The sequence below is a fragment of the Cheilinus undulatus genome, linkage group 6 (assembly GCF_018320785.1).
Source record: "Cheilinus undulatus linkage group 6, ASM1832078v1, whole genome shotgun sequence".
Taxonomy (NCBI): Eukaryota; Metazoa; Chordata; class Actinopteri; order Labriformes; family Labridae; genus Cheilinus; species Cheilinus undulatus.
The window spans coordinates 2,482,966-2,502,708 of record NC_054870.1 but is presented as its reverse complement, the minus strand read 5'-3'; the positions used below and the strand labels follow the sequence as shown (position 1 = coordinate 2,502,708).

The following is a 19,743-nucleotide window of genomic DNA, read 5'->3' as shown; positions in this document are numbered from 1 at the left end:
AGGGGAATTTGCTCAACTTTCCAGCCACTAGAGCAGGTAAACAAAAGCAACCAAACCTAAAAGAGGGATTCTGTTACATCCATCCATTTTCTATACCACTTATCCTGCTAGGGGATGCAGGGGGCTGGAGCCTATCCCAGCGAGAGGCGGGGTACACCCTGGACTGAGACAGAGAAGCAGGCATACCTACGGCCAATTTAGAGTCACCAATTAACCTAAGGAGCATGTTTTTGGTGGTGGGAGGAAGCCGGAGTACCTGGAGAGAACCCACGCATGCACAGAAAGGCCCTGACCGGGAAGCGAACCAGGAACCTTCTTGCTGAGGGGCAACAGCCCAAATCCCTGTGCCGCTGTTCAGCCCGATTCTGCTCTGTTACATCAAACGACAAATGAAACCCCTTTTTCCTGACCTTGTGAGCAAAGCTGAGCAGACCTACACACTGTCACTGACCAACAAAACCAGCCTCCTCTCCCCTGCGTCTGAGCTATTGTCAAATGTTTAAAGGTAGCTGTGTGCCAGGATTGTTGAGTCAGTATCATGTGAGAGAAGTTCAACTAGCATATCTGCTCAAGGTGTGTTCGAACCAGTGTCATGCTTTTCCAAAAAAGTTCAACAAAGCCTGAATTTTGACTTGAGACTGCAGGAAATGTGCAGAAAAAAAATTCTAGAGAGTCTAAAACTTGCAATTGCAGGAAAATGCCTATGAATGTACAGTGCCCCTGTAAGAAGCACAGCAAACATTTGCATGATCAAATGCAGGGCAAACCGAAAAACAAGGTTTAAAATGAGTTACAGTTTGGATTAGTTTTTCAAAAACTCCCCCCCCCTTCAAAGGCCTGTAACTTGACTACTATAGCCTCATTAAATAAGGAGTGGCTGGTAAAAACATGGATTGTAGATCTTTGAATCCACTAGCCAAAATGGCAGGTACATGAAAAAGTTAAGTTCCAACACTGACACCTGTTCAACTGTTCATTAAGCAAGCACCTAATCAGCCAATCACAGCAGCTACCAGTGCATTCAGGTATGAAGACATGGCCAAGATGATGTACCGAGGTTCTAACTGAGCATCAGAATGGGACAGAAAGGTGGTCACACTCACGTAAAAGTACACTTCATTAGTTAAAAATGATTTAAGCAGAAGTAAACGCACCTGTCTATAAATCTCTCTCAGTAAAAAGTAATTTAAATTTGAGTCAAAGTACTGAGAGGCTACTTTTGATACGTGAGGAGCTTGAACACTAAAATATGATCTTTCCTTAATGTGCAAGAAGAGCAAGAGTGTATGAATCTGCAGCCAAGCTGTTTATTATAACGTGTTCCTTACCCTAAAGTAGTCGTTACAGGATGAAATGTGGAATCATTCCATGTGCCGCTGACCATCACGTGTTTTCAAAGTTGAACAGCCGGCCAGTTTCATGCTGTTGCCAGTCAGCTCAGCCCTCCTCCTTTTGGCTTTGTGGCTAGTTCATATACTTACTTAAAATGACTGATTTTAAAAAGTAGTACCTAAAAGAGCTCCTCTTTTACATTAGCACAAGTAAATACAACTATCTACTTTCCAGCCCTACATTTAAGTAACTTTGAACATGACATAGATGGTAGTGACAGACAGACTAGGATTAGTAATCTCTTAGTTTTGCAGAGAATGATCTGAAATTAAAAAAAAAAAAACCAGTAAGCAGCACTTCTATGGGCCTGAATGTTGATGGCAGAGGTCCGAGGAGAATGAGCAGACTGGTTCGAGCTGAAAGAAAAGTAACACCAACTCCTATAACCACTCAACAATAATCCTAGTATGCAGAAGAGCATCTCTGAACAAGGAGCTCATTAAGAAAAAGGTGGAAAGAGTACATGTCTATTGTACTTCAGTAAAAGTGGATACATTTCAGCTATGCAGATGTTAAAGTATTGTTTATAAATCCACTCATGTTAAAATAAAGACTAATCAATTTAAATTACTCAAAGCTCTGACTACTGAGTCGCTGCTTATCATGCCCATGTACAACCAGTAAAATATGATCTTTCCTTTATGTGCAGTAACAAGATGATAGAAAATCTCCAACCAGGTATTTTAGTAAAGGCGTTTTTTTACAATTAAGTAAAATACAAAAGCTATTTTTTATATGCAATGTGGAATTTTTCTGTTGTTATTTGCCACCTGGCCTTATCAAAGCCAAATCACTGGCCAGTTTCATGTCACTAACAGAGGGCTTAGACCTCCTTAAAGTGTTTATTTTTACTCAATAATGGATGCTTTTTAATATTACAATATCACCCTTAAAATTTACGATAGAAAAAAATAAATTTACTGATTCTAAAAGCTACTCAGAAAGTATAAATACACAAAATAGCTTATCAATTACAGAAATATAAGAAATATGTTATTTTCCAGCTGACAGGTGATTCCAGCAGAAGACCACAGGTGATACTCCAGTCTGCTAGTGTTGTAGTACTCGAGAACGGTCTTGGTCTTGAGACCAGTCCCAAGACCACATTTTGAATGTCTTGGACTCCAGAGCATTTTTACTCGGTCTTGGACTGGCCAGACTTTGGATTTTCCATTGAGACTAGTGGAGGCCAGCACGGATCTGCTTTTCTTCTTCATTAATGTGATAATCAGGAGAAGCACTTACTAACAAACAACAAATAGCTACACCTGCAAAGACTCGGATATCAGTCCATCTTATTTCTGGTCACAAGTATCTCTGAACACTTACTTTAGGCCTCATTCACCTGACAAATCTGGATACACATCTCATTTTCAGATATTTAAAATAATTCTGGACTTGTCAGTGGCTTTAAAATACATACAAGGATTTATTTTCTATAGGAAATTAGTTGAAGAAATTAGTTAAGATTTTAGATCTTTGCATGTTGTGCTTTGAAAGAGTTGCAGACTCCTTTTTTTTATCCGTCAAGTTTATTAAAAAAAAAAAAGAAAATTAAAGAGCGAATGCTCTTAAACTGCTCAACCTTTTCAGGTTTTTTTAAAGTGGATTTTTATGCTCTGTCTTTCTCAGTCTCGACCCGAAAAAGTCTTGGTCTTGTCTTGGTCTGGGTGCACTCTGGTCTTAGGTAAGTCGGTCTTGAGTACAACACTCCTGTCCGCTAAGAAGAGTAAACCCGGGCTGCAGTTCATACAGGCTCACCAAACTGGACAGCAGAAGACTGGAGGAGCAGTCCAGTCTGACAAATAAAAATTTGGAAAATAATCTTATTATTGCAATTATGATTTGATATGTGATTATTCCTTAACTTTTAAGCTAACTTTTTTATTCCTAAACAAGGGCTGAACGATTCTTTAAAGTCTAATTCTGTTGATTTTGACTCCTATTGCAAACTGGATATGAATAATTGCACTGAAGGGTTTTTGTCCTTATATTTAATAAGAAAAAGCACAAAAAAGAAGAAGGTAGGATTTTTTTGTAGACTATTCTAAAAAAAACTGGCACCTGAATGATTGCATGATATGTCATGCATAACATTTCTGCTGCAACAAAAAAGTTTAAAACTGGTACTTTGACCAAATTTCAGGTCAAAGAAATATTGCACCTTTTGCAATTTGAAAACTGCAGCAGGCTATAATGCGATTTAATTTCATTTTCGATTAATTGTCCAGCCCTACTGACGAGTCTCGATTTCAGCTGCAACATACGACTGTTAGGGTCAGAACGTGGTGTAAACAGCATGAAAGTCTGTCTGACAGCAACAACCATGGCACCTTCAGTCACCAAAATCACCTTCCTTCCCCTGACTTGCTCTTTTTGGCACATCTTCTTAACCAACTCTACATGCCTAGGTCTGTTGGCTGCTGCTCTGTGACTGGCTGATTTAGAGGTTTATGTTGATGATGATGCATGTCTAACTAGTAAAGTGGTTGGTGAGTGTAGTTTCATTAGGGTTAGCTTTTTTGTACTGGGTCCAGGGAATGCACTTTTAATTCTTTCTTTATAATAAATTAATTGCTTGTTTCGGTGTTTCCACGGGTAATACTGGCAAAAAAGAAAACACTGCCAAATGTGTCTTCCAACTCCATGAAATCCCCTGCTATCTGTAGAACTTGTGTTAGCACAAGGTAAAATTAGATGCTGTGATGCTTCCTTACCTGGCATGAAGGTCGCTGCGAGAGTGCCCTCTGCACAGCTGTGTTAATCATGGGTGTGCACATGAATTTAGAGAACAAAAATCATCCCTCAATGTAAATGAATGTGCAGTGAATCTCCTCTTCCTGCAGTGTTCTGTCTGATTAAACTGGTTTAGACCCGCAAGAGCTGCTCGGCAGCTGCCAAATGAAAGAGGAAGTTCTCTGTGGCCGGAGGGAAATGATGCTGCTTTAAACGTTCTAATGTGATTTTAGAGTCTTCACACTCGTCAGCCAGAGCCACCAAGTTGGCAAGGATCTCTTTCGTCTTGACAGAAATGTCCTGTGAAACAACGACAAGTTGTCATGTTAGATTCAAGACCACATTTCCTAGGATTGTTGACTGAATGTATTCGAGCTCAGAGATCCTCACCTTGATGACCTGACTGTCTGACCGCTCTCCATCGTCTGCAGACTGAACGATCAGATGGCCGATGTCCTTGTGTAACTTTCCCATAGCCATGGCCTCTGTGATAGGATACTGAACATCAGACTATTTCCACAGCACTAAAAAACGTTCGCCTTTCTCTTTGAACATACTGTACCTTTGGCACTCTGGGATACTGTGATGGTGCTGTCTGGGAGGTTCACATACACATCAAACAAGTCTGATCTGTTGCTCACTTCAGGATCTACAAATCCTGCTACATATCCTGTGGAGAAAGCAAACATATTGGCGTATGAATAATTAATTCTCACCATGACAGCACAGTGATCACAGTGCAGATGGTGCTTAAGAACCAACTGTGAAGAGGTTTACAGCTAAATAAGAGTCAATAAACCAGGCGACAGCCTCACCAGGGCATTTCTTGAGATCCTCTAACTCAATATCAGTCAGATGCACATATGGGTGAAGGATGGACCAGTCTTTCCTGTGCCATGTCAAACAGGGAAGAACCCTGAGGGGAAACAGCTAGGAGTTAGTCACAGATGACAAGATTCTTACTTTGAAACAAGTTGGTGCATCTTAAAGCTTCATGTTCACCTACTAAATACTGCAATATCTAAATCTAGATTACCAGTGGCAACCTTTTCAGACAATCATGATGTTTACTTTATATGTTCTATATTAAAGGGGACACATTATGCAAAAATCACCTTTTCAGGCTTTTCTAACAAAAATATGTGTCCCTGGCCTGTCCACGATCCCCTTGAGCACCAGAAAAATTCCATTCCCTCTCCCCCTCTCTTTCTCCACTTATCAGAAAAAGCAAAAGCCATTCTCAGATTTTCCCCGCATGATGTCAAGTGGGGAGTTAACCCCGCCCCCAGGTACGGTTAGCCCTCCCCACTTGGAAGAAAGCTCCGCCCTCCTCTCCTGATCCTGGTAGCTTAGAAGAGGTTCAGGAGAGCCACATCCATTAAGTCAAATCCATTTGGGCAGAGGGGCAGAGTCAGGGGCGGAGTCAGACAGCTAATTAATATTTAAAGACACAGACACAGAAACACCTCGTTCTGAGCAGGGCTGAAACAGAGGGGCTTTTAGACATGCAAGAATCCAATACTGGAGTGCTTTTCAGCAACAAACTTCACAGGCATGTTTTAGGGACCTCTGAGGCCAATTTAAACTCATCTTAAAGGGGTAAAATATGTGACCTTTAAAGGTCGAGCACAACCGCTGTAAGATTACAATCAGTGACGTCTTTAATTCTCTGCTAGCTACTGATTGAAGGTTTTTTGCTAAAGCTTTGGAAAATTATTAACTTTAAAGTTGATCAATACTTTATCTTAAAATTTTAAATTTGAATCTTTTGGTACCATAACTGAGGTATGTGGGGAACTCTGCATGTCACAGTCACATTTGTTTGAATGGAACTAAAGACTTAGGGAAGGCAGAGAGGAGGTCCAAGACCAGGAACAGTCTGGACATCCATGGCCATTAAAAACTTCTGAAAACATTCAACAACCTGAACACATGGCTGGAAGTGATCGACAACTCAGGATAAGAATGAGAGCAGAAATGGTCTTCATTGATAAAGGGACAGTTCAGCTAATTTAAAAATAGCAGTCAATGCTTGGAAAACATCATTGTCATCAAGGAAGAGGAAAGCATGACAAAGCAAGTCTAAATGGTGATCGTTCTCTTTGGCATTGAGGGGATCATTTTGGAGGAGTGGGTTCCAGGAGGGTCAGCAGTGAATCAACACTATTAGAAGGGGAGTTCTAGAAAAACTGAGAGAAAAAGTCTGAAGAAAGAGTGCACAGATGTGGAAAAATGGTAATTCTTCATCAGGACTACGCTCCAGCTCACACTGAGCTCTCAGCAAAGAAGTTTGTGGACCGAAAACAAGCCACAGTGACGATCACCCTCCCTAGTCTTGTTTTTTTACTGCCATACCTCGTAAGATAAAAAGCTTGGAAAAGTGGACAACATGGCCTGTGCTTTTTGTAGCTGTTTGACTACTTAAAGGACTCTTACACCACAGGTCCCTCTAACCCAGGGTGTCAAACTCAATCACAGCAGGAGCCGGATTCTGAATTTGGGTCAACATTTAACCATTGAATTAACTATTAACCTAAATGATTTTGGGATTTAAAGGTCAACATGGTAAGTTAAAATCTCAAAATCTGAGATAAAAAGTCAAACTTATAAGCTCTGAAGGTAAAACATGACATTTAAAGTCAAAATAATATTTTTAAAAGGCAAAATATGAGATAGAATACTGAAACCATGAATTTTAACAATCAAAAAATTATAATATAAACATCAAAATTATTAGTTTAAAATGTCAAAATATGAGAGTAAATTTCATATTCATGAGTTTTAAAAGTCAAAATATGAAATAAAATTAAAAATCATGATTTTCAGAGGTCAAAAAATGAGATAAAAGTGAAAGTTGGGAGTTGAAATGGTCATCAAAACAGAGATAAAATTAAAAATCATAATGTTTCACAATCAAAATATGAGATAAACAAGGAAATCGTGAGTTTAAAATGTCAGAATATGAAAAATCAAATTTAAAATCATGAGTTTTATAGGTAAAAAAAAACAGATTTAGGAGTTGAAATAGGTCAAAATGTGAGATAAAATTCAAAATCATGACTTTAAAAGGTCAAAATAGGGTTTGAAATTTAAAATCATGAGTCTAAAAGGTAAAAATTCAGTTAAAAGTCAAAATTAGGAGTTGAAAAAGGTCAAAATACTGAGATAAAATTCAAAATCATGACTTTAAACGGTCAAAATAGGATCTAAAAGGTAAAAATATGACATAAGTCAAAACCATAACTTTTAGTCATAACTGTGAGATGCAAAATGGAAAATATAGAGGAAACACAAACTTCTCTTACGTTCCTGACTTTTTATCAAATTATTTTTACAGTTTACTTTTTCTAACTTTTATGACTCAACAAGGATATAATAAATCATCAAGGTTAAGTTCACATTTGATACTGGAGGAAATCTGCAGACCTCACACTGGTGGGCCAGTTATAATAACAAATACCATACGATCTGGTGGGCCGGGTATAACTGCACCACGGGCTGGATTTGGTCCCTGGGCCTTGAGTTTGACACCCCTGCTCTAACCTATTCACACAGATTCACACACCTCTGATGCAGCAGTGGGAGTTATCTGGGGTCAGTGTCTTGCCCCAGGACATTTATCTCTTATATTACAGAAGAAGCTGAGGCTCAACCTGCCCTGTACATGCCTTTGACTGCTCATGTAAACTGACATTACAATGTGACGGAATAAAGGAAAACACATGAAAGATCCTTTAATTTACCTTGTGAACTCCAACAATGCTTCAATACGAGGATGATGGACTATGATCCTCTTCTTCAGCATGAGTGCTGTATAAAGAATGATCGTCTCCATGCCAAACTGAGACACCACGTCTAAAAAAGAGCAAACAGATTAAACTAAATTTACTAAGCTGCTTTAACCTCTGAAGATGTTTGTGAATTTGATACAGATTTAAGTAAGAACTACAAAAATACCAGTATGAATGGCATAGAATCACATCTATATTTGCACATCAAATTTGTCCTTGTAGCACCCGCCTTTTTCAAGCTCAAAGTTTGCCTTTATTGTCTAAAAAATATCATTTTCCTGAGTAATTGCTGCATAAAAAAACACTATAACAGCAAGTAACTAATAGATTACTGATATATAACAAAATGGTGTAGGAGGACATAGAGTAAGTTGTTTCAATATTAAACAGACAAGAGTGGTCAGTACAGTATACAGTAGGGATGAACCCAAATAAACCTAGCACAAAAGTAAGGAAACGCGTGTTTGGTCGATGATTTCTTTCTTGTAGCCATGCTTCTTGGCAATTAATCTTATGCCAATAGAAAGCCTGTTTGTTACCCTTTTAAATGGAGCCACATTTGTGAGGAGCATGCATTTGTGGGATGAGCAGCAGAGCTGAGTATGTGGGTTGCACCCATGAAAATGCTCTAAATCTTCTCTGCCAATGCCAGACAGTTTTTTTTAGTATTCTGCTACTGACTCATGTTTTGAGCTTCTGGTAGCCCAGGTGTCGGCGGTCAGGTGCCTGCAGAGAACACTGTGCTGATTTCTGAGAAACATCTTTTGGTGGGGGCAGTGTGATGGTGTGGGGCGGCATCTTCCTCACTGGAGAAACAAGGCTTGTCATCACTGAAGGCAATCTCAACGCAGACAAATATGGAGATAAAATTCTGCAGCCAGTGACAAACCCATATCTCCACAGTCTGGGTTTAAACTCTATCCTCCAAAATGAGACTGTGGCCCCCACAGAGCGGGGTTTATCAGAGACTACCTCCAGAATTTGGGAGTAGAGAGGATGGAATGGCCTGCCAGCAGTCCTGACCTCAACCCCACTGAACACTTATTCATCAGCTTGGGCGTGCTGTTGGTGCCAGAGTGACCAACACAACCACGCTGGCTGACTGGTGACAAATACTGGTTGAAGAATGGGATGCCATCCCACAGCAGTGTGTGACCAGGCTGGTGACCAGCATGAGGAGGAGGAGCCAGGTTGGTGCGGCTGTGTATGGTTCTTCCACACACCAATGAGGATCCTGTTTGTTAAACTGATAAATTTCTAAGTTTCCAATATATCTTGTTTCTTCAGACTTCAATCATCCAAAAAACATCAAACAAGAGTCAACAGCAGAATCAGCTATTTGGCATTGGCAGGGAAGATTTAGAACATTTTTCATGGGTGGAACCCACACACTCAGCTCTGCTGCTCATCCCACAAATGCATGTTCCTCCCAAATGTGGCTCAATTTAAAAGGGACATAAACAGGCTTTCCACCTGTATAAAGTTTACTGGAAAGAAGCATTGTTACAACAAAGAAATCATCGACCAAACACTAATTTCCTTACTTTTTGTACTAGGTTTAGTTAGGTATTCAACATATTCTTTCTAAAAAGCCTCAAAGGAGAGCAACCTCAATGTCAAACTCCTGCTTATGAAAAAGGGATCATTCCATTCCAGCTGTATAGGCCTCTTCAGTGGCAATTCTATAACTGATTTGCCTGTTTTCTTCAAATAAGTAATGGCTAAAAGCCTATCTTAGTAATAATTTAAACTTATTAGTACTGTGAAGGCAGTTCTGAAAATAGCTTAAACTTTAAAACAATCTGCCTTGCAATATAAGTGATAAAACACATAATTTAACTTCAGTCATTCATTGTGTCTCCCTGCAGTTACTGTTTGTTATTCAGAAGTGGTTAGTGTATTTCTTGTTACATAAGGATAGCATATTTTTATTCTACTTTGTGTTGCTCTGCAGTTTGCAGCAAGATTAGTTTGTTATGTGTTCATATAAAGGAATCCCTAAATATATATGCCTCGATTCAGCTTTGATTCAGCTTGTAATTTGGTCTACTTGTGGTTTGTTTGGTTAAATATAGATAAATAATCTAAAGTCTTGTACCTGGCTACTCTGGTTTTCCTTTACTCAAGTCTTTATTTTATAGATGTATTATGATAATAAGGTTTACCATAACGCAGGCTTAATGAGGAAGAAAAGCATACATCAAATCCTGTTGTAGAATAAGTTGTTCTTCAAAGTCTAGAAGACTTAGTTTGATTACAAGCTCTATTAATTTTATCGGAAATGAAAATATGCATCAAGAGCAAAAAAACAACATTCAGTCATCAGATGACTGTAGGCAAAACCTGATCTATGTAGTTCAACGATGTTAATCCTTGGTCTGGACCCCTAATAATCAGGGTTCCTCTTAGGGTCTATAGGACAGAAGGACATCATGGTCGTACCTCTGAGTGATCCAGCCAAGTATGCTTTTCGAATATCATAATCTTTGATAAGAAATGAGCCGTTTTCATCACTCTGACAGATGCCTTTAGTAAGTACAGTGACGTATGCCTCCATCATTTTCACTGGACTGCCATGTTTGATGTACATCCTGGAAAAGAAACAAAATCAATCACTTAGAAACACAAAGAATCACTCTTAAATAGCTACAACAGTAGCTTTTAACTCACCTGCAGAGAACTCTGCTGAGAGCAGCATACTTCTCAGGGTTGAAGTCTTTTGCAGTAACAACTATTGAAAAATGAGTGACCTGGAACAGGGAAAAAGACTAAATTAATGCAAATAATACAAATATGGAAATGCTTCTCATTGTTCCTTAGCTGGGATCCAGACAACAAAACAGTCACGATACCTTCACCTATGCTGCATTTGGGGGGCACAAGAGACCTCGGTCCCCCACCTACAGCTGTAATGTAATGAGTGCGTATAACATCTAGAATAGGCGTTCAGTCATTTAGATAGTCCAACTCTCATGACTCCAGGCTAGGGGGGCAGACAAACCACAAAGCCCCGCCTTGGCGCAGTGTCTATGATAACCGGTTGTTTTATTGAAGAAAACGTTTTTTTTTCCTTTTACTTTCCACAGTTCTTCCAAGAAAACCCACTGGCACAGCGTCACTGCTGCACAGCCCCTTCCCTTCACTTGTTAGACAGTGATCTTAAAGCAGCAGAGACAACTGAGAGTCTCAGTTGAGGACTTAGTCATGTTCTTCATTAATCCAGGGCTCTATCACTGCCTAAAAAAGTCTATTTCAGATGCTCAGATCTGTAATTCTATTTCCTCTGTCCTGATTTGTTTTTATCTACAGATTCGGTTTAGCTGCTAACCGTTTCCACCATATTTAATGCTCCAGCATTACTGACTGCATTGAAAGGTTAGAAAAAAGGTCTAGTAAATTCTTACTTTTTTTATTGTGATTAATCTTACAATTCCTGAGGTTGTGATTAATCTCCTTTTTGTGGCTTAAAATTGTACTTTTTTGAATTAAAACTACTCTTGCATCATTTTGAATTTCTTGTAATGAGTTCAGCTAGGCGTAATTGACTTCCTGTTTGGATACATAGCTGCTTTTATTTTGAAACTTGAGAAACTTTGAGTGAATAACGAATGTGAAATGAACTTCAGCACAGAAAAAAGGAACTTGTTATGCAATGAAAGGATGTAAAAGAACTGTTAAAAATGAGGCGTTGATATCAAGAGGTGCAGATAACTTTTGAGTTGTCCGCTGAGCTGAAATGAGACTTTACAGAGCAGCGGTGTCATGATTGTACAACACTGTGACTGCAGGGAGACACAAAGTATGCTGAAAAGGGACAATAAAGCATGCAATGAATGTGATATTTTAAAAAACATGCATTCATACAGACATTAATTGCACTGCAATTAATGCATTATCCAATCCACTTTATTTATATAGCACATTTTACAAAACATTATGTATACCAAAGTTCTGCACAGTGACTAAAACAAGTAAAAACATAAAAACATCATAAAATACATTAAAACTTCACAAGAACTAAAAACATTTTAAAAATCACACACAGTAGGCAAATAAAAACAGATAAAAGCAAGTATAGAAAAAATAAAAGACACACAGGAGATCACATAACTCTCATGCTGAGTTAAAAGCCAAGGAATAAAAATATTCAAGAGGTAGTTCATTCCACAATTTAGGTGCGACAACAAAGAATGCTCGATCACCTCGAACACCAGAGGTTTTTAACCTAGACTTTGTAACAACAAGACAGGGTTGACGGGCTGATTGCAGAGATCTAGATTGGGTGTAAACCTCTAAAACACAGGTGTCATCAAGACCCAGGGGCCAAATCTGGCCCTTGGAACAGTTTAATGCAGTCCTCAAGATGATCTCATATTTCTGTCATAACTGGCCCATCAGTCTGAGGTCTGCAGACTTTCTCAAGTATAAAAATGAGAACTTATCCTGATGATTTAAGAAATCCTTGTTTAAGTCACAAAATCTGAAAAAGAAAGGAGTAAAAATATTTACAGTGGTGTGAAAAAGTATTTGCCCCCTTTCTGATTCCTGAGTTTTTTGCATATTTATCACACTTAAATGTTTCGGATCATCAAACCAATTTTTATATTTCACAAAGACAACCAAACTAAATAGAAAATGCAGTGTTTGAATGATTATCTAATTTTTTAAGGGGGGGGGTCCAAAACTATCTGACCCTGTGTGAAAAAGTAATTGCCCTCTGAACCTAATAACTGGTTGTTCCACCCTTGGCAGCAATAACTGAAATCAAGCGTTTGCGATAACAGGTGATGAGTGTTTTGTCATCACTGTGGAGGAATGTTGACCCACTCTTCTTCACAGAATTGCTTTAACTCAGCCATATTGGAGGGTTTTCCAGCATGAACTGCCATTTAACGTCACACCACAGCATCTCAGTTGGATTTAAGTACGGACCCTGACTGAGCCACTCCAAAACCTTAATTTAGCTTTTCTTGAGCCATTGAGATGGACTTGCGGGTGTATTTCAGGTCGTTGTCCTGTTGCATAACCCAAGAGCTCTTGAGCTTGAGGTCATGAACTGATGGCCGGACGTTGGCCTTCAGGAGTTTCTGGTAGACAGCAGAATTCATGGTTCCATCAATCACAGCAAGTGGTCCAGGTCCTGAAGCAGCAAAGCAGCCCCAGACCATCACACTGCCACCACCATGTTTGACTGCTGGCATGATGTTCTTTTTATCAAATGCTGTGTTATTCTTAGACCCCATGTAACAGGACTCAAACCTTCCAGAAAGTTCTACTTTAGTCTGGTCAGTCCACAGTCCACTTTCTCTGAAAGTCTTGGGGATCATCAGGATGTTTCCTGGAAAATGTGAGACAAGCCTTTGTGCTCTTTTTGGTCAGCAGTGGTTTTGGCCTTGGAACTCTCCCATGGGTGCCATTTTTACCCAGTGTCTTTCTGATGGTTGAGTCATGAACTCTGACCTTAACTGAGGCCGGTGAGGCCTGCAGGTCTTCAGATGTCGTTCTAGGTTTTTCTGTGACCTCCTAGATGAGTTGTGGTTGCACTCTCAGAGTGATTTTGGTTGGCCAACCACTCCTGGGAAGGTTAACCACTGTTCCTTGTTTTCTCTATTTGTGGATAATGGCTCTGACCGTGGTTTGCTGGAGTCCCAAAGCCTTGGAAATGTCTTTGTAACCTTTGTTTTTTCATTTGTTCTTGAATTTCTTTGGCTCATTGCGTGATGCGTTTCTTTCTGAGATCTTGTAGCCTACTTCATTTTGTCTGACAGCTTCTATTTAAGGGATTTCTTCATTCAACACACAACACACACAACTCAGCTTTCCAAAAACTGTGGTTAATCACAGTTAACTTGTGATTTAACAAAGGGGGCAATTACTTTTTCACACAGGCCCAGAGAGGTTTGGATCCCCCCCCTTAAAAAATTAGATAATCATTCAAACACTGCATTTTCTATTTAGTTGGGTTGTCTTTGTGAAATATAAAAATTGGTTTGATTATGCGAAACATTTAAGTGTGATAAATATGCAAAAAACTCAGGAATCAGAAAGGGGGCAAATACTTTTCACACCACTGTAGATAAGAAATCAGGAATGTGGGAAAAGAATTTATTTTGTGTTTTGATTTCATATTTTCAATTCAGCATCTCACAATTAGAACTCAAACTTAGGATTCTGACTTTTAATTTCATGCTTTGAACAATTTCAACTCATAATTTTGACTTCTCATATACTATTTTGAGCTTTAAGTTTCATAGTTCTAATTTTTAAGTGACATTTTGACCTTTTTACCCAATTATTTTGTATTTTAGCTCATATTTTCAACTCCAACTTTGACTTCATAATCCCATAGTTTGACCTTTTAGACTCACAATTTAAATCTTTGAATCATATTTTGACTTTTAATTTCGTGATAACATATTTTATTTCATATTTTGACCTTTTAAACTCATGATTTTTACTTTCTTTCTAATATTTTTGCCTTTAAAAAAACATTGTTTTTCAATTTCAGTTTCATGTTTAGACTTAAATTATCTTCTTTAAATGTATCTTTTTAAATGTCAAAATCATTTATCATCAATGCTGAGGTTTTTTTCATATTTTATTACAGGTGAAACAAGGTTGACAGTTTATGGTTAAAAAGGTGGCCCTGTTAGGCCCTCAGGTTAGTCCTGAATCCAGAATCTGGCCCCTGCTGTGCCTGAGTTTGACACCCCTGCTCTTAAAGGTAGGTGATGTAATTGGGAGCAGAACCAGTTAATGAAAGAAAAACAAACAATAACATTTTAAAATGAATTCTAAAATGAACAGGGAGCTAGTGGAGGGAAGCGAGAATGGGGGTGATGTGGTTGTGTTTTCGAGTTTCTGTTAAAAGACGAGCGGCTGCAATTTGGACTAAATGTAAACGTGTAAGGGAAGCTTGGTTTAATCCCATATAAAGTGCACTGCAGTCGTCCAATCGTGTACAAATAAAAGCATGGATCACTCGCTCAAAGTTGTTAAAAGATAAAACTGATTTAATCTTGGATAAAAGCCTCAAATTATAAAAACGGGATTTAACCACGGAATTGATCTGTTGATCCAATTTAAAATCACTGTCGATCTTCACACCAGGATTACACACTGTGGGCTTGACATAGGGTAGAAAGGGGCCCAGGTCCACAAAAGGGGGATCAGTGATTCCACTGGAACCAAACACAAAAATTTTAGTTTTAGGGTCATTAAAACTTAATGCATTAATGCTGACCCTGGCAGCCCTGGTTTAAAATAAAGAAAGTCACCCCTTAGATCAGGAGCTCCCAAACTTTTCAGTCTGTGCCCCCCAAAATAACAGCATCAGCTGACGGGGGACCCCCATTTTCCCTGAATGGGGATAGAGTGCACAATGTTGCATAAAGCATTTTTTATAAAACTTGCATTTTAGGTAGTTTTTATAAATTTAACTTACATTTAAGCACAAATATTAATTGATAACTACATTTTTATTTTAAATTGAACTCTTTTTAACATTTTTTTACAGTCTTATATGAAATGTACAATTATAAATCCCATTAAATTTCTTGTTGTTTTTTGGAAAGCATCCCACGACCCCTCTGGGGGCCTCGGCCCCCACTTTGAGAACCACTGCCTTAGATCATACAAGTATTAGCCTGACACACCAGATAGATTTATTTCACACATCTATCTGGAAAACCTCCCATAGATGATGTTTGAGTGGAGCAGAGCCTTTGAAAAAACCTTGAGGGTGACTGAATGAACACATCACATCTTTATGGGCCAATCAGAGCAACAAAACAGGTGACGATTTGACTCTTGCCGAATCTGGTCGGGAGAAGGGCAAAAACATAATTTCTGCAAAGAAAACAACTCACTGCTGTTCTTTGTCCTTCTTTTAATGAAGATAAAACTGGCGCTTTAGCAGCATCGGCGCTAATCTCTTCTATTGTAATTACACAGGCCTCTTGTCGCTGCTTGCTCACGTCATGACTTAGCCACGCCCAAAAGTACTGCCTCTTACTCCTGATTGGTCCTGTCACTTTCTAACCAGGCCCCGTCTGTTCAGGTGGGAGCTTTGCAAGGTTATACAAGTATATCATTACAGAAACTAGAAAAACACTCAGAGAGCACAGACCTTCGCCATTAGCTCTATCTCCCAACAGTGCAGAATCCTTTAAAAACATTCCTGGATCAGTGATCCAGATCACTCCCAAAATCTAATTCGCCAACTACTCCTTCCGCGGTGGGGTGGAGACATGGTGAGGCAAAGTATTGGCTTCGCTACGTGTGGACCGTCATGGCGGAAGCATTGCCTGCCTAGCCAACAGATACACTGACAGTCTCACCCATGGTCTCACCAGACGACTGAAAGTCATGTCAGAGGGTGAATATTCCTCTATTCCTCCCAGCATTGTGAGTATTCTCGCTACAGTTCTCTGTCTTTCTCTCTGTTAAACTCCAACTCATCTCCTTGACCGGGCGTGCGTCTTTCAAACTCTATAAACTCCAACACTTTGAATAGAAAGACACCAAAAACATGCTGCTGGGATTTAAGTTACTCGTGTCCGCCATCTCCTGGTGTGAAGTGGTAACAGCGCAGACCTCGGCCATTAGCCCTATCTCCCAATAGTACAGAATCCTTTAAAAAATTCCTGGATCCAGACGGTGATCCAGATCACTCCCAAATTCTAATCAGTTCTTCCTTATGCCATTTCTGACATTTCCTGAAAATTTCATGAAATCCATCCACAACTTTTTGAGTTATGTTGCTAACAAACTAATAAACGAACAAACAAACCCACCCGATCACATAACCTCCTTGGCGGAGGTAATAAGCCGTATACAAGAGCCTTATTTGTACCAGATCCTGCCTTCCTGTTTAAGTTGGACTATTCAAAGACATTTTTCTTGTCATTTGAAATCATTTAAAATGACTGAAGTAAAAGGGAAGATGAGAAAGCTGGCAATGCCTCAAGCTGTGAGTTTAATTGGCTTTACATGAGCTATGCTGGCATGTGGTACACTCTTTGCAGTCTTAATTAATAGGAACTAATCAAATGTCATTTAAGCATGTGCTGAAAACCACAAACAGCTCCTGCATTTTTTATTTTGAGTGGTTAATGCCAGTTCTCAGGTACATGAATTTCATTGTTTGTGATGGCAGTTATAAGTTATGAACCTGATGGGGAACACCTGAAGTATTAGTACCCAGACCAACACAGAGAAATGACTCAGCCCCTGAAATGACCCTCCTTAGATGCCATTACCAATGGATGCATGAGGGATAGCATTAGCACTAGCCCCCCTGGTGGACTCCAAGGCCTGGCTCCAATCAGCGTTGGAGTGGATGGAAAAAAAAAAACACAATGTTGCAGGTCTCATCCCTGGCTATAAACATTGGCCTAATTGTTCTAGTTAAATGAGCCGACCTTCATTAATATTATAAAACAAAAGCCCGTACGGTTTTAAGAATAAGGGGTTTACATTTTGAAACAAGCAGTAAATTAATTTTGTTGGCAGAAAGCTTGGACCTCCTTGTTTTGGCTGAATTTTTTACTTAATACTTTTTTTAAATATAGTAAAGTACAATACTTAAAAATGACTGATTTTGAAATGACATGAAAAAAGTACAAGTACACATAAAAAAACAACTCAGTTGTATTTAGTTTCTTTCCGCCCCTGATAAAGGGTGTCTGCTATTTCACCCAGCTGAATCACTCCCACACTTAAAACCAATCACCAGTCATCACAGGTACCGTACCTTGTTCAGCGCCGTGGGTTCCTGTACCTCCACTGTGGTGATGTAGTACCAGGTACGCCAGAACTGGCCAAAGACAAAGGTGTGGAAATCTCGACTGTCCTGCGTCAGACAGCACTTACTGAGCAGGACTTGTCTCAGGTCTGAGCTCACAGAGGGATAGCACCACACCCACAGGGTATCTCCATTCACATCTTTCTCTGGGACAATAAAAAAAATAAATCTTAACATATTTAGACACACAGAGTCACCCCTACTTCCTGGGTCCGTCCTAACCCCATGGAAGTCTGAGTTGCTGGTGCCGTTTGAAGAAGAGCATCTCTATGAGAGGCTTATGCCAAACATGAAGAAGCAATGAACCAATCAGAGACATGGAGCTCTGCTGATGAGACACTTTAGGCTCACACTGTGATCATGTGATTCCTCTGAATGTTAACTGAATCTGAAGCACCAACATCGTTTAAAAGTCCACCAAAAACCACAAACTTACCGATTAATCCGACGCTTAACATAAGCTGTGTTTCAGTTGCTGCCATGTTCCATGCCTAAAAGAGTTAAGAAGCTGAAGTTAACAGAGAAAGCAGAAAACAACTCCACCATCCTCATCAGGGGACACAGTTTTAACCGTGAAATACCTTGAGAGCTCTAGCCTCGGTCTAAGATAATAATGCACAGCTTATGATAATATATAAAATAAAAGACTGAAAACGTCCAGACTTGTCGGTGGTCTGGGTTAGATTTCTGCTGTCAACAGACTTTACTTCCTGTCTGAGAGAAATGTCGTGCCTTTTCCGGGATACATACATCCTCAGGGAGGAGCCACCCTGCTGAAAGCCAATCAGGGCTGGCGTTACTGCAACGTTCACGGCACGTTCGAGGTTATGTGAATTATACGTATTCGGATCATGCATAAAGCTGATCCTTTTTTTCTACATTAAAAAAATAAAATAAAATAAAGCAATTAAAACACGTAAAAGAAAGGTTAAGTGCAGAGCAAAGGGGTATTCCCAAATGAGTACATGAAATAAATGAGGAGTTTTAGTTCAGCTAAAAGCTTTAAAAAAATGAGAGATCAAAGTATGTTTTATGCCATCCTATATGATGTTTTCAAAAATTGATAAACGCAAAAAAGGATAGATAAATAAATAAATAAATATTCTGTTTTTGTTGTGGAGATCTAACAGGGCAAATATTACATTGTTCTCAGTGAAGAGAAAATTCAGAGTCTGTGTTATGAACAATTTAGCAGAAAAGACACTGTTTGAAATAAGACACCACTGTTCCTGGTTAGATCACACAATTAACTATTTAAACAGTTTTATTTTATACACGTAAGAAGATAGGGGCTGGCAGGATAATAACGTTGATTCTGAAAGAAACCTCACTTATTACTTTATTCATAGGCAGGAATTTATTTGGAAGCTTTCACATATTTCCCTAAATCAATTCATCAACAAATCTAAGCCCATAAGAAACAGCATGGATAGTGGCAACTTCTTACTGAAATAATGAATGTAGGATATTTTAACTTTTATTTCTTGCTGTGAAACACAAACAAGTTATCCACAGATGACATTCATGGCTCCAGCAGTGGTTAACAGACTGTTTTTTTCCAGTCCCTTTCAAGAGAAAAATGGCGCCAGAGGGAAGGGCATCAATGACAGTGGCAAACTGTTTTTGGTTGACAGGAATGCCAAAAGTCAGGACAAATTCTTGGTAATCTAATAATGTGCTTTTAACCTGACACTTTCAGCTGATATTGAGTCGATCTGATGTCATTAGGTTTATGAAATTACACATTTTATAATACATCTTTGTCCTTGTTGCACCAATGGCAACAAGGACGCCATTTTTGACAGAATTAAAATGTATTTTTTTTAATTTTTTAATCTATTTTTTTCCCACAAATTTGAAAGCCTTGTTTTGGTAATGGAGTTGAGGCTGAAAACCTCTAAGCTTCATGAACGTAGTGTTGACCAGGGTTACCTAAACACATCATCATGGGAGCTCATACGGGCACCTTACGGACCCGGAGTTGCCAGGTTTGTTAAAAACCCCGTTTTGAGGTTTTGT

General features: G+C 39.1%; 1 protein-coding gene across 2 annotated transcripts; it reads right to left on the bottom strand.

Moving 5' to 3' along the window:
- Positions 1 to 196: 196 nt before the first annotated feature.
- On the bottom strand, positions 197 to 18,437 carry dennd10 (DENN domain containing 10). 2 transcript variants are annotated; one of them, XR_005992012.1, is made up of 11 exons: positions 18,306 to 18,437; positions 18,161 to 18,215; positions 17,674 to 17,870; positions 10,590 to 10,669; positions 10,362 to 10,510; positions 7,872 to 7,983; positions 4,944 to 5,044; positions 4,691 to 4,798; positions 4,519 to 4,613; positions 4,110 to 4,428; positions 197 to 3,190 (listed from the first exon to the last, which is right to left on the bottom strand). XR_005992012.1 is itself a non-coding variant. In XM_041789488.1 (10 exons), exons 2-10 carry the CDS (start codon positions 18,204 to 18,206, stop codon positions 4,261 to 4,263), a joined length of 1,056 nt encoding a protein of 351 aa, XP_041645422.1. In that variant the 5' UTR covers positions 18,207 to 18,215; positions 18,306 to 18,437; the 3' UTR covers positions 3,538 to 4,260. The 2 variants fall into 2 exon arrangements, 1 of the variants encoding a protein (XP_041645422.1); XM_041789488.1 differs by lacking the exon at positions 197 to 3,190 and having other exon boundaries at positions 3,538 to 4,428.
- Positions 18,438 to 19,743: the final 1,306 nt, after the last annotated feature.